The sequence below is a fragment of the Verticillium nonalfalfae genome, assembly GCF_003724135.2.
Source record: "Verticillium nonalfalfae strain VnAa140/NRRL 66861 chromosome Unknown scaffold_33, whole genome shotgun sequence".
NCBI classification, from domain to species: Eukaryota; Fungi; Ascomycota; class Sordariomycetes; order Glomerellales; family Plectosphaerellaceae; genus Verticillium; species Verticillium nonalfalfae.
In genome coordinates this window covers 171572-185291 of record NW_021167258.1, presented here as the reverse complement: position 1 = coordinate 185291, position 13720 = coordinate 171572, and the positions used below count along the sequence as shown (strand labels likewise).

Genomic DNA, 13720 nt, shown 5'->3' with positions numbered 1-13720 from the left:
GCTTGTCGATATACTCCGGCAACAGCGTGTTGTCCACACCGGTGGGATAGAATGGTCTAGTCGATGACGGGTACCTCGCCTACGTCTGCCAGAACACTCCAAGACTGTACGGCTCCAGAGGCCGGAATGTCCGTGCCAAGTCCCTGTAGTGACTCACTGCCAGACACCGAGGGAGGTTTCCCAACAGGGGTCATCGCCGGGTTGCCTCTCCACAAACAATGCTCCCAAGAACAATCATCAGCGAGACCCCGGAAAGCCGTCACACATTAGACCAGATATCAGTTACTAGGCTCTTGGACGGACACAACATGACAAGAGAAACGAATAAGCAAGTACTGCTTTCAAAAGCTACAACAGAATCGTATTGCCGAACCAACAAAATAAAATGAGTCATACCGTCCATCATGTTCCGTACTGTACAAAACGCCATTGATGCCAAGGGCCCGCCCCAAGATGCTTATTGTACAAGTTCCCCCACTAGCCCCGAGCTGATGCGCGCACGCCGTATGTAGACAAGGAGAGTAATCGAAATCGGAAAGCACAGATGATACTGGGAAGGCTTCCAGTCGCTAGAGAAACAAAAGCTGCTGGTTTCGAAGGGTGGCGGAAGCGCGGCGCTCTGCATGGCATCCCAGGCATCCTTTGTTATACAGATACAATGGCTTCAACTGAAGGTGCGGTTCTGCACCTCATGTTCTGCCGCTTCGGGGTTTGTAGACTGTGGATGCGCTGGCTGCGGTCACTGCACCATGTCGCTGACCTGCAGCTTCAGCCAGGGCTCGTACCGACAACTCATCGAGCCCGTTTCTTTGAACCGGCCGGCGAGCGACGCTTCTTCTTGCTCAGTTGACCATATGCCGTTTCAAATGCCTGTCGTGATTAGCAGCAGACCTGAGAAACCCAGGCACCCCCTGTACATACCTTGACAGAGCCCAGAAAACGCAGGATGCGGTCCTCAATCTCGAGCCCGTTCGACCTGTCCTCATTCACCTTGGCCGCCACGAGTCTCGAGACGACGCCAACATATTTCGCTGCGCTGATGCCCATGTCCTCGTTGGTGATGGACGGGTTTTGCATCTGCGTCAGGACGATGGCCATCCACCGCTCAAGACCGGACCACTGCAGGACGTGCCCGCCGAGCGCCAGCGTCTGAGGCGTGCGTATGCGAAAGACAAAGTGGATGGTACCTGAGACGAAGAAGACGGTCTGGCCGGGCTTGAGCACGGTGTAGCGCCAGCGGCCGCCGGTGTAGGAGCCCGGATTGGCGATCCAGGCGGCGCGCTCGTTGTCCGTGGGGTCGGAGAGCCAGCCGAAGCCGATTTGACCCTCCTGTGCCGTGATCCAGGTCGAGAAGCCGTGGCTGTCCGTGTGGGGGGCCGTGTTGTGGCCGCCCTGCGACATGAGGACCCATTCGAGCACGTTCCGCCACTCGTTCCACTGTCGGCTGGAGGCGACGACCCTCTCGGCGCTCTCCTCCATGAGGACCGTGTCGCGGACTTGGAGGAGCAACTGGCAATTCTCGCCCGACAAAAAACTCGGCAGGATCGCCGACGGCAGGGGGCTCTGCAGGTCGAGAATATTCCACGGGTCGTCGGTGCTCTCGTCGGCGAGGTAGCGAGACTTGACCTCGCTCAACTTGCGGACCTCGAACGACTCCGAGAGGGCGCTGCGCGAAGGGATCTGGACCGAGATGAACCTGTCGAGGTTTCCCATGCGACGGAGAAATTGGGCGATCGGGCGCTCCCTCGTCTTCCAGCGGAACTGTTGCTGGCCGTCGGTGACGATGGGTGCGCCGTGCGGTGACTCAAAGTCGACGAGGGCCTCTGCTTGGTCGCCGCTGCAGAACAGCATCTCGATGGCGCCCTTGTCGCGGGACGTGTTTGGCGGCTCAGCCTTCTCGAGAAGTTCCTGAATCAGTCTGTTGGTTCCCTCGCCATGCGTACTCCGTGGGAAGATCGTGTCCTCGACCGTCTGCCGCAGCTCGCTTAATACTTGCTTTCGATAGGCCTCGTCGGCGTCGCGGTCATGCAAGGCCCGCCCCTGTGACGCGGTCCCATGTGGGCTCTGGTCGTCGACTCGCTGTCTCTTCGGCCTCTGCTCATCGACACTGCCAAGCGATGATCTGCGCCGGGCGGCAGACGCAGCAGGCGTGGTGGGGTTGGTTGGGTTAGTTTCTATCGCCGTGGTTGGAGTGATATGGGGCTGGATGTTCATTGCCGCAGCGGTGTGCTCGGCGAAATGTTGCAGATGCGGCCGGCAGAGCTTGCCAAGCAAGGGAATCAGTTTCGTCGCAAAGGCTGGTGTGAATGCCGTGGGAATGTCGAGGGCCAAGAGAAGCATGGATGGGACGTCATCGGGACAGACACATCGGGGGTCTGCCGCCACGGGTGTTGCTGGAGGCGGGTGGTGACCGCGTATCTCGCCTGCCGGGTTCTCAGAGCACCCAGTGCTCTGGGTGGCCGGAACCTTCGTCTTCGGGGGCGCCAGTGTCGTGCGCTCACGAGGGATGGGCACCAACCGGTAGGGCGACCACTGAGGGGTTGCTGCCGCCGCCGGCGCCGTCTTGACGCTCTCCCGTATGGAGCGTACCGGCGTGATGAGGCTCGTCGCCGGCCAGCTCACAGGCGACGAGGAGGCGCTCTTGATGGGCGGCCAAGCATGCTCCAGCGGAACCATGAGGTGGAAGTCGTCAAAGCCGTAGCCCGGAGGCAGGTCCTCTTCGCGCAGGTGTTTCCGCGGGTAGGTGCCGTTCTCCCACCACTGCATGATGCGCTGGAGGTCCTCGACGTCGAGATGATTTGAAACATCGCGCGGCGGATGCGACGGCGGCTGGGTTGCAACGCGCGCCTCTGTGCACCTGTTGAGTGCGACGACGGCGTTATCAAAGGTGGGAATGACACGAGCGGCGAGGCGAACATGATGGCAGTACTCTGGGCCACCGAGGACCAAGTCGTAGTGAAGCACAACGTGGCAGCCCCAGCGATGGGCGACCTCGGTCAGGGCGTCGAGACATCGAAGGCGCGCGGCGTAGCCGATGGAGGCGAGGCCGAAGAAGCGGTCCCACGGGGCCACGTGATCCTCCCGAAAGGTCACGGCAAGGGGCATCGGAGGGCGTCCGGCCATGTCGACCCTCCACTGGAAGTACTCGGCGCAGGCCTTGGCGGTGAGGCGCTCGGCGCAGGCGACGAGGATCTCATGGCCGCCCTCGTGATCGATGAGCTGGTCGCGTAGCACGAGGCAGAGGCGGTCCCGATCAGAGGCGCTCGCACAGCGGTGCAGGGCGTCGCGAAAGGCATGCAGCCGTCGCAGCTGGTCCCGCGTCAGGACAAGGGCGTCGTCGTCGTCATCCTGGTCCTTGGCCGGGGGTGTCTGGAGTTGTGGGGCAGGCGGGGTGGTTGCGAATGTGCGCGTGTGGGAGACGGATGCCATCTGATGGCATGCATGGAGCTGGATGAGGATACTGAGGGGGGGGGAGGGGGGGTATGAAGATGAAAGAAGGGTGCGGTTGACGGTCGATTGTTCGTGTGGCAAGAGGGTTGTGGTGATGGTGAGAGAAGGCTCGCGAGTCGCGACGAAAGGCAGGTCGTTGGTGAGGCTGGATCGAGATTGGGATATCGCTGGTGTTGGCGGTGACTGCCGCAAACCGCAAACAAAGGCAGCCCCACATCGTTAGCGCACCCTGGCGACAGCTGTCAGCTTCCGTCTTGGTTGCTCAAGCACTGTCCTTACAGGCGTACCTTAGGTACCTTAGCTAGGTAGACAGATTGCATCGCTGCATTGTTGACAGTTGTTGCTAAATTGTGGTATATATATATATGTATATGTATTTAGCATCCATCTTCGGAGGGAACTTCGAAAACGGAATTACAGAGGCGAACGATGGAAGTCCTAGCATCACCTGTTGACCAGGTCTGCTACCTCACTTCGGGGTGCGTACCGGTAGTGAGCACAAGCACAAGCTACATACCTAGGTACCCACCTTAGGTGCCTAGGGTGATAGGGCACCTACCTAGGTAAGTACCTAAGTAGTATCTGGTCGACAAAACTGTCGACAAAACTACCCATCAAGTGAGAGAGCACCGAAACTACCAGTCAATCAGCGGCGACCCATGCCTCGCTGTCGCGTACTAGGCCTACAGTAGAGACTTTTGGTAGGCCATTTTTCTGTCGTTGGCTTAGTAGGTAGCCACCAGCAGAGTCCGAGTTCCGTCCACAACTCCGAAGCGGGGACGGTCCCTCGTCATGATGATCATGGCCATCCACTCAACCCACTGCGCGACCCTCCGTATTAGCAATCACCTCCATTTTCAAGAGGCACGCCGCAGCATGGATATATAAGACGCATGCCGCTGTTCATTGTCCCTCGACACGACGCCTAGTATCAATCCCATCCCTTAGACCAAAAAAAAAATGGCCGGCATACAAGCGCAAAAGTGGCAGACCAAGCTCGATGGCCTCGAGAACCTTTCTAGGGCCGCCGGCGCCATGCCCAAGCCCAGCAAGGGCGAGGTCCTCGTCAAGATCAGTGCCGTGTCTCTCAACTACCGCGACACCGAGGGTAGGTCTTCGCGTCACGCGTAAGAACAAGAAGGGTCGCTCACACACACACACACACACACAGTCATCATGGGTCTCTACAACCACCACAAAACAGTCAACGCGGGTGACATTGACCCCCTCGTGCCCTGCTCCGACATGTGCGGCACCGTCGTGGCCGTCGGCGTCGACAACGACAACGACGCCCCGCTCTGGGCTGTCGGCGACCGCGTCCTCTCGACCTTCAACCAGGCCCACCTCACGGGCCAGATCAAGGCGCCCATCATGGCGTCGGGCCTCGGCCTGCCGCTCGAGGGCGTGCTGCAGACGCACCGCGTCTTCCCCGCGACGGGCCTCGTGCGCGCGCCGAGCCACATGTCCGACGAGGAGGCGGCGTGCCTGCCCATCGCCGCCGTCACGGCCTGGATGGCCATCAACCAGTTCCGCCCCCTGGGCGCGCCCGGCGGCCGCGGCGAGACGGTGCTGCTGCAGGGCACAGGGGGCGTCAGCGTCAGCGGGCTGCAGATTGCCAAGGCCGCGGGGGCGACGAGTATGTTTGATTCCCCCGCTTGTCGGCTTTGCTTCTTTTTTCCGTTGTCGGCTTTTCTTTGCTCTAGACTGCCCCTGAAGCCCTTGCACCGCAGGCCCGCTAACAGTCCCAGCCATCATCACGTCGTCCTCGGACGCCAAGCTCGAAAAGGCCAAGGCCCTCGGCGCCGACCACGTCATCAACTACCGCACGACGCCCGACTGGCAGGCCCAGGTCATGGCGCTGACGGGCGAGGAGGGCGCCGACGTGATCCTCGAGACGGGCGGCGCGCAGACGCTGCGCAGGTCGTTCGACTGCGTCGCGTACGGCGGCGTCATCGCGTGCATCGGCTACCTGTCGGGCAAGCAGGACGAGGCGGGCGACCGGACCAACGTCAACCTGCTGGCGCTGGCGCGCAACGTGACGCTCAAGGGCATCCTCAACGGGCCGCGCGACCGGTTCGAGGAGATGGTGCGGTTCTACGAGGCGCACGCCATTCGGCCGGTCGTCGATCGCGTTTTCGGGTTCGAGGAGGGCAGGGAGGCGTTGCAGTATCTGTTCAGCGGGTCGCACTTTGGCAAGGTCGTGGTGAAGGTCGATGTGTAGAAGTCTTAAGGTACCTAGGGAGGTAGGTAGCGGAGGGAACGGGGCATACCGGGCACCTAGGTCCTAGGGGTGTGCCACTCGACCAAAGAAATACCCGTGAAGAGCATAACAGTAACAGTAGGCTCCTCAGCCGTGAGGGTTAGGGTTGCAGCCTTGCTGGTCCCACAGCACACCGTACTACCATTTGCTGCAATAGCCTGCCGGATGCCTCGGTCACATGCCTCCAAGCTCTGTACACCTCCACACTCTTCCCTCTCTCTCCACCTGAGTACCACCCAAGGTAGGCAATACACCACCATGCATACATCCCAGACCCCGGCCAACCGCCGAGCTTGTCAGACTGCGGGGCCGAGGCTCCTCCTGCGTGGGCATAGTAATCGAGGGTCTTCAACCCCAGCCTTTCGTCAGCCCATCCATCGTCCGACAGCTCGACCCATTGTCATCCCCGCGATTGCGTCCCCTCTTCCCCGGATTTCGCAGTAGGGCCCATCTCATCGACCTCCACCTCCTCCGACAAAGATCTGCTCCGACAAAGATCTGCTCCAACAAAGATCTGCTCCGACAAAGATCTGCTCCGACAAAGATCTGCTCCTCCTTCGCAGCTCCATCTCCCCCCCTCCCATACCGAGACGAGACATCCACAACCATGGCGGCCAAGGCAACTCCCGACAACCCCGTCCTCATCGTGGGCGGCGGCTTGGCCGGCCTCGTCGCCGCCTATGAACTCTCGCTACGCGGCATCCCAACTCTCATCATCGACCAAGAGTCCCGTCAGAACCTCGGCGGCCAGGCCTTTTGGTCTCTCGGCGGCCTCTTCGTCGTCGACTCCACAGAGCAGCGCCGCCTCGGCATCCGCGACAACAAGGCCCTCGCCATGCGCGACTGGCTCGGCTCCGCCCAGTTTGACCGCGAGGACGAGGACTACTGGCCGCGCAAGTGGGCCGAGGCCTTTGTCGACTTTGCCGCCGAAAAGGGCGACGACGGCATGGAGGGCTACGTCAAGGGGCTCGGGCTGGGCTTCATGTTCAACGTCGGCTGGGCCGAGCGAGGCGACGGCCGTGCCGAGGGCCACGGCAACTCGGTGCCCAGGTTCCATCTCACCTGGGGCACGGGGCCCGAGGTCGTCCGCGTCTTCCGCGAGCCCGTGCTCAAGGCCGAGAAGGAGGGCATCATCCAGTTCCGCTTCCGCCACGCTGTCGACGAGCTCATCATTGACGAGACCACGGGCCGCGCTGTTGGTGTGCGCGGCCGTACCCTCGAGGCGACGGACCTGCCGCGCGGCGTCGCCACGTCGCGCACCGAGACGGGCACCTTTGAGCTTCGCGGCGCCGCCGTCGTCGTCACGTCGGGCGGCATCGGCGGCAATGTGGAGGCTGTCCGCGCCGCCTGGCCCGTCGATCGCCTCGGGCCCAAGGTGCCAGAGCACTTTGTCGTCGGCGTGCCGGCCCACGTCGACGGCCGCATGATCGGCATCGCCGAGTCGAGCGGCGCCCACGTGATCAACCGCGACCGCATGTGGCACTACACCGAGGGTCTCGCCAACTGGGATCCCATCTGGCCGTCCCACGGCATCCGCGTGCTGCCGGCGCCGTCGTCGCTCTGGCTCGATGCCACGGGCAAGCGCCTGCCGCCGCCGCTGTTCCCCGGCGCCGACACCATGGCGACGCTCAAGCACATCTGCTCCACGGGCTACGACTACTCGTGGTTCATCCTCGACCAGACCATCATCGCGCGCGAGTTTGCCCTCTCGGGCAGCGAGCAGAACCCCGACATCACGGGCAAGAGCATCTGGCAGCTGCTGACGCGCGTCTTCGGCAAAAAGGGCACCGTCCCCGTGCAGCGCTTCCAGCAGCACGGCGCCGACTTTGTCGTGCGCGACACGCTCGACGCCCTCGTAGACGGCATGAACGACCTCGCCCGCGAACGCGGCGGGCCCGCCCTCGACGCCGCCGCCATCCGCGCCACCGTCGAGGCCCGCGACGGCCAGATGGGGAACCCCTTCTCCAAGGACGCGCAGGCCATGCTCATCAACAACGGCCGCGCCTACTGGGCCGACCGCCGCAGCCGCGTCGCGCCGCCGCACCGCCTCCTCGACCCCAAGCACGGGCCCCTCATCGCCGTCCGCATGAACCTGCTGACGCGCAAGACGCTCGGCGGCATCGAGACGAACCTGCGCAGCAACGTCATGAAGACGGACGGACGCACGCCCTTTCCCGGCCTGTATGCTGCCGGCGAGGTCGCTGGCTTCGGCGGCGGCGGCGTGCACGGCTACAACTCGCTCGAGGGCACCTTCCTCGGCGGCTGCATCTTCTCCGGCCGGGCGGCGGGCCGGGGCATTGCCGCCGAGCTGCTTGGCGAGGATGGCATTCTCGATGAGAGGCTGAGAAAGCGAGAGCCTGCGAGCAAGCTGTAGACTTACACATGGTGAAGTACAGGGGGAAGAGGAAGAGGGAGTAGGGGTCATGTGCATCTTTTTGTATGAGATACGTCGTAGCAAGCTTAGATTCAATCGATTGCATTTCGTGGGTTTTTACCTAGATAACCTTGCTGGCTGTAAGGCCCGCAAATAGTGTATGTAATGTGCGTGATCGCTATCATCGTAGAGCGAAACCGAGATATGATTGTCTCAGAACCACGCATCGAGACCTAGTAGGTATTGACGGATGGCATGAATTACTCGACAAGACACAACTGGCTTCGGCTTTTTGAGGAAGCACACTTTCGATGCTCGGAGTGAGGAGGCCACACGGTCCTGATGCATCCTGCCCTGGGGCATAGGTACCCTACCTGACAACGGAATTGTTGTAGCTCGCAGCATCAAAAGAAGGAAAGGCATCGATGACACTGACAACGTGCTTTTGATCATCAGCTCTGATGCGAGAGCAAAAAGTCTTCCGATCGGGGAATTGAACCCCGGTCCCCGGCGAATATCAGAACCAGAGTTCTTGGTGACAAGCCGATATCCTAACCACTAGACTAATCGGAATTGGATGATATGAGCTTCGTTCGTCTTATTTATATACTAGTAATTTTCTACACACAACGAGTTTCCAGATAGGTATGCATGCTGCCCTTGATTTGTTGCGAATACTCAGAGCATCTTTGTAGGGTTTGAATTAAATGGGACAGCGAGACTACGTTCTTCATCATCATCAGTATTTGAAACACATTGACAGAAACTGACCCCTCTTCTCCTGACACTCAATCTCCATTATCCACACATCACTCCATCATCGCAGATCCTACACTGGTCCGAGTAGCTGCCCAACACCTTACACCCCCTCGACGTGCATCCAGGCTCACGTGCCATGCACAATCTAGCGAACCCTGGCCGCGATCCAAGAGGCCGCGGCGGGCGCGTCCTGCTGGTACTGCGTGTGGGCAGGGGTGATGGTGAAGCCGCCCTCGCAAATGTTGTCGCCGGTGCGGCAGATGACCCGCGTGCGCGAGGCGGGGATGGTGCCGAACGGCTGGTTGCGCTTGGGGTCGCCAAAGGTGAGGACTGGTCTTGTCAGCTTGGTTGGACTCCTTGCGCAGGGAACGGACTGCGCCGCCGCATCATCATGGGAAGAGGAAGAGGGGCACGGCGTACCGGCGGTGACCCTGTTGGTCTGGGCGGCAGTCAGCTGGCCGGCAGCGTTGTGGACGACCTGCGCGCCCTGGCTGTAGCCGCTGAGGACGATCTTGGTGTTGGGGCACTGGGTCACGGCCTGGACGGGTCACGGTCAGCTTGATGCTCCTGCTTCACTGTTCGACATGTGCCGGAGTGCACGGAACGGTCTTACGCGAGCAGTGAGCTGGGCCATGGTGCGGCTCCCAGCGGCGTCACCGCCGGCGAGGAAGCCCGCGACGTTGGCGGGGTACGTCACGCCCTGGACGGCGAGGTTGGCCGTTCCGATGAGGCGCGCAAGGTTGTTGAAGGTCAGGGGCCCGACGGCGGCGGGGTCACCAATGTTGCCCTGCTGGGTGGTGCCGCGGGCGTAGATCAGCGTCACGGCGCGGCAGGGGGTTCCGTCCGTCAGCTGGTTCGAGACGCTGGCGGAGTACTGGCGTGCCGCGAGAGGGGTGGCGGGCGAGGTCTCCTCAAACTTCGAGGCGTAGTAGGCCTCGAGCTCGGCGAGGGGGAAGTCGGGGTCGAGCTGCGAAGAGGGAGCCTCGACAGGGGCAGCGAGAGCAGTACCCGCGAGGGCGAGCAGCAGGGTCTGGACGGCCTTCATGGTGGATGGGTGAACCGAAGAGAGAAGAGAGAGAGTGCGGGTGAGAGGTTGTCGCTGTAGAGACAAGCTTCCCCTCGCTCGCGAGATCGACGTCTTTATATAATTTTCCCCTTTGCTTCAACGGTAGTCATCATATGTCTCTTCTTCTTTTCCCTGACAATGGTCGAAACTGGCATGCACCGCCGTCGCCCTGCGTTGATCAAGCTCGATCGGGCGTCATCGTCAGCGGGAAACTGGCGGGAAAACCATCACCACAGTCGGCTTTTCCCGTCGACAGCCTCATTATTGTTCTTCCTGACAGGCTCTTCCACTGAAGAGCCATCCTGGCATCCACGTGGGATTAGTCTTTCTGTCAGGCTATGCACGTAAAGCCGGTATTCTTCCCCAAATCCGTACCCCACGGCACATGCGATGGATCTGCGGGGTTGATCGATGCGGGCGATCGCCGGCGCGCGGCATTCCGCATGTGGAAGCTGCCATGACGCCGCACCGGGAGTTGGGGACGAGATAGGCATCTCAGGGGCCACCAGCGGGCGCTAAGCCACCCTGCGAGTTGGGCGGGACGTGTGAGGGGTTCCGAGGTCCAGGACGACATCGTGGACTGCTTCACGGTGGGCTCTGTGACGTGATCCGAGAAAAACTCCGTCAAGACCTGCCTTTTGCGTGAGCTGCCGCCGGCGACAGACTCATGTGCCGAGCGACGAGATCGGCGATAGCTGCACGGAGGCATGAAAGCCCGACCGTGAATGGTGTCCGAGAGGCGCGTCGGGGTGGTATTTATTCGAAACAATACAGCAGAATGCGCGATGTCAAAGTCGGGCCGTTGTCACGTCCAGCCGCTGACGAAGTGACGACACACAAAACCGGCAGCTCAATACCTTCGGTTCGGCAGCGGGATGAACAAGAGGGTTCAGGAGGAGCTGCTGCACAGGCCGAAAACGTGAATCCATTGCCGTTCTTGAGGCATGTTTTATTGACGTCAAGGTAGACTGGGCGAAAACTGCAGATTGCATTTCGGCCCTCACCTCAATCACCCAATATTTCTCACAAGATGGAGGCCAACATATCACAGAATTACCGCCGCAGCCGAACTAGTACAATTGCCGTCGGGTTCCAAGTACAGAATATGTGTTGACCAGCTCTGAATCCAGACATGTGCTCTTCTCTCTTCTCTGCCGTTTTGTTTTACCGCCAGATCCCGTCCATCCCACGCGCGTTGAAAACATGAAAACGCCCAGTGCCACCAATAGCACAATGCAAAAGAGGATGCAAAATTGTTTCTTACAGGAAGCTTGTGGCGAGGGTGATGGCGGTCGTATATACCATGCCGACAAGACCCAGCGTCATGAGGCCAATGTCGAAAAGCTTCTGCTTGCGGGTGCCGGCGACACCCTTGTAGTGCAGGTAAGGCGGGTAGATGTAGACGAGCGGGACGCAAGCAAAGGAGCCAATGAGGGCGACGAAGCGGTCGAGATTGGCGGAGCCGCCGATGGAAATGGCGATACACAGGGCGACGAGCATCGTGCGGAAGACGTTCTTCTTCCACTTGGTCAAGAGATCCTTCTTGCCTGACCTATGCTGGAAGATCTTGCCCTCGATGATACGCAGCGCTGGGAAGAGCTGGACGGGGTTGCCGACCAGGACAGCAAGGGCGTACATGAACTGTACTGCATTGACAAACTTGGAGTCCTGTGGGAAGTTGTCAATGACCTCGATCTTCGTCTCGGAGCCAAAGGTGGCGTAACACATTGCGCCGACGCTGGTGAAGACGCAGGTGATGAGCAACATGACCATGCCGAGGAGCCGTTCAAAGTGCTCGGGTTCCTTCATCGAGGATTGAATCGGCAGAATCAGGCCAATGCCCTCAAAGGTGAAAATTGAGGCACCAATGGTCAGGGTGTATGCTTCCGGGTTGAAGAGCTTGACAGACTCGTGGATGCCGTGTGTGGAGAGGGCCGAAATGTCAAAGTACCAGATGTAGCCAACGCCAATGACGATGAAGACATCAGCCAGCAGGGCGGCGGGGCCGAGCTTGGAGATGTTGCGGATGAACGACAGCGGGACCATGATCAGAGCCTGGATGGCAATCAGGGCTGTCGAAGACAAGGGGTTGGCTCCATGGGTGACGGCCTTGAGGAACGAGAACCAGTTGTCGGCGACGAAAACGAGTCCTGTGCACACGAAACCGAGCTGAGAAAGGGTGATGGACCCCAGGATCAGTGTTCGCATGCGGGGACCAGCAATCTCGCGGCCGATGTCGCCATAACCTCCACCGAAGCGAGCGCGGCACTGGAGAAGTAGATGGAAGGCCACCATCGATATGGCGGCAACCACGACCATGGTGAGGGACGAGAAGAGGATGCCGCCGTTCTTGAACGCTTTCGGCAGGAACATGATGCCGGTGCCGATGAAGGCCTTCAGCAGCGTGAAGAAGGTCTGCATGGTGCTGGCATCGCCGGCTCGGACGTGACGAGACGACTTGCGGCGTGGCAGCAGAGGCCGCCTCTCCCCGGCTTGTTCCGCGTCCTCCTCTTCATCATCCTCAATGGCCTCGTCGTCCGAATCGGCCAGGTCCTCGCCGGCAAACGAGCCGTATAGGTCAAGGAACTCGACAAAGTTTCTGGTGATGGGCAGGTTGGCGCCGGCGACGCCGCCGTGCTTCTGGAGGACAAACTGACGTCGGAAGCCCTGAGGCTGCAACATCTCGTCGGCGGGGAGAACCGATTCGTCATCGTCGTCGAGGGTTCGGTGAGGGTGGGAGAAGGTCTGGGCTCGGCGGATGCTGGGAGTCCGCTCGCGAGCGTCCAGCTTGTAGAGACTTCTGTGGATGTCGCCACCCTGCAGCAGCAGAGAGGACTCTTCTTGCGGCTCGTCCATCTCGTTCACTTCCGTGTGGGAAGCGTGTCTCGACTGCTCGGGAGAGCCGGCCAAGTTGGCGTCGAAGCCGGTGCCATAGCCAGCGGGAAGATGCTCAGCGATGACAGCACGACGAGCCTGCTCTTCAGAGGTGATGGTACCTGAGTCGGACATGTTGGCAATGTTGATGAGGAGCGATCGACCATCGATTGGCCGTCAATGGCAGGATGGAGGCGACAGAGGCAGGAGGGCGAAGAGGCGGTGGAGGAAGGAAGCCCAGGCTTGGGGTAGGACAAAAAGCCAAGAAGGTGACGATCCGAAAATTAAGACGGATGGGATCAGCAGTGCCGGCCATGGCGAGCGCCGGCCCAGACGTCCAAGGCAGCTCCAGCCATCGCAGGTGGGGCAGCGTCCTCAGATGGTGGGTACGGAAATTCCAGTGGCTATAGCGTGCTGACTGAGGTCACTGCTAACGCGGGGGAAACGAGGTGGACCCGATGAAAGCGTCCTACGTCAGTGCTTTGTCTCTCTCTCTCTCTCTCTCTCTGTCTCTCTCTGTCTCCATCGTGCTTGTTTCCTCGTTTCTCTCCTCGACCCAACATCGGCCCTCTTGTCTAGCCAACCCAATGCCCTCCCTGGACGGCACCATCCCTTCATCCAACAACAGCATGTGAATTGAATGCCCATTGAGGCTCCATTGGCCTTCCTTCTCACGGCATTCCTCGCCCTACGACAATCAGTCATATATTTATCGACTGACGAAACATCCTTTATCAACATGACTGTGGCCACCAAATGCCACGCGAAGCGACATGCATCTCATATCGCTCCCGCTCAGCCGCTGTTTGCCGGCATCAGCCGCACAATAGCTTCTTTATCTATCCTTGTTCTGGCGATATGCCTAACGGCTGTCTCGTGACTTGGCTGTATGGTTCGTTCACCCATGCCTACTTACTAACCTCTACAGCATCGAACC

At 60.2% G+C, this 13720-nt stretch overlaps 5 protein-coding genes and 1 non-coding gene across 6 annotated transcripts; 2 read left to right on the top strand and 4 right to left on the bottom strand.

Moving 5' to 3' along the window:
* Positions 1-792: 792 nt before the first annotated feature.
* Positions 793-3429, bottom strand: D7B24_005434 (uncharacterized protein; the record flags this gene model as incomplete). The annotated part of the gene is made up of 2 exons (XM_028639589.1): positions 793-870; positions 922-3429. 2 exons carry the CDS (start codon positions 3427-3429, stop codon positions 793-795), a joined length of 2586 nt encoding a protein of 861 aa, XP_028496110.1.
* Positions 3430-4410: 981 nt separating this feature from the next.
* D7B24_005433 (uncharacterized protein) lies at positions 4411-5671 on the top strand (the record flags this gene model as incomplete). The annotated part of the gene is made up of 3 exons (XM_028639588.1): positions 4411-4558; positions 4622-5086; positions 5199-5671. 3 exons carry the CDS (start codon positions 4411-4413, stop codon positions 5669-5671), a joined length of 1086 nt encoding a protein of 361 aa, XP_028496109.1.
* Positions 5672-6317: 646 nt separating this feature from the next.
* On the top strand, positions 6318-8084 carry D7B24_005432 (uncharacterized protein; the record flags this gene model as incomplete). The annotated part of the gene is made up of 1 exon (XM_028639587.1): positions 6318-8084. One exon carries the CDS (start codon positions 6318-6320, stop codon positions 8082-8084), a length of 1767 nt encoding a protein of 588 aa, XP_028496108.1.
* Positions 8085-8562: 478 nt separating this feature from the next.
* D7B24_005431 lies at positions 8563-8657 on the bottom strand. The gene has a single exon. It is a non-coding gene; the product is annotated as a tRNA-Asp (tRNA).
* Positions 8658-8988: 331 nt separating this feature from the next.
* Positions 8989-9888, bottom strand: D7B24_005430 (uncharacterized protein; the record flags this gene model as incomplete). The annotated part of the gene is made up of 3 exons (XM_028639586.1): positions 8989-9173; positions 9264-9381; positions 9457-9888. The coding sequence occupies 3 exons, from the start codon at positions 9886-9888 to the stop codon at positions 8989-8991; spliced, it is 735 nt and encodes a 244-aa protein (XP_028496107.1).
* Positions 9889-11169: 1281 nt separating this feature from the next.
* D7B24_005429 (uncharacterized protein) lies at positions 11170-12918 on the bottom strand (the record flags this gene model as incomplete). The annotated part of the gene is made up of 1 exon (XM_028639585.1): positions 11170-12918. One exon carries the CDS (start codon positions 12916-12918, stop codon positions 11170-11172), a length of 1749 nt encoding a protein of 582 aa, XP_028496106.1.
* Positions 12919-13720: the final 802 nt, after the last annotated feature.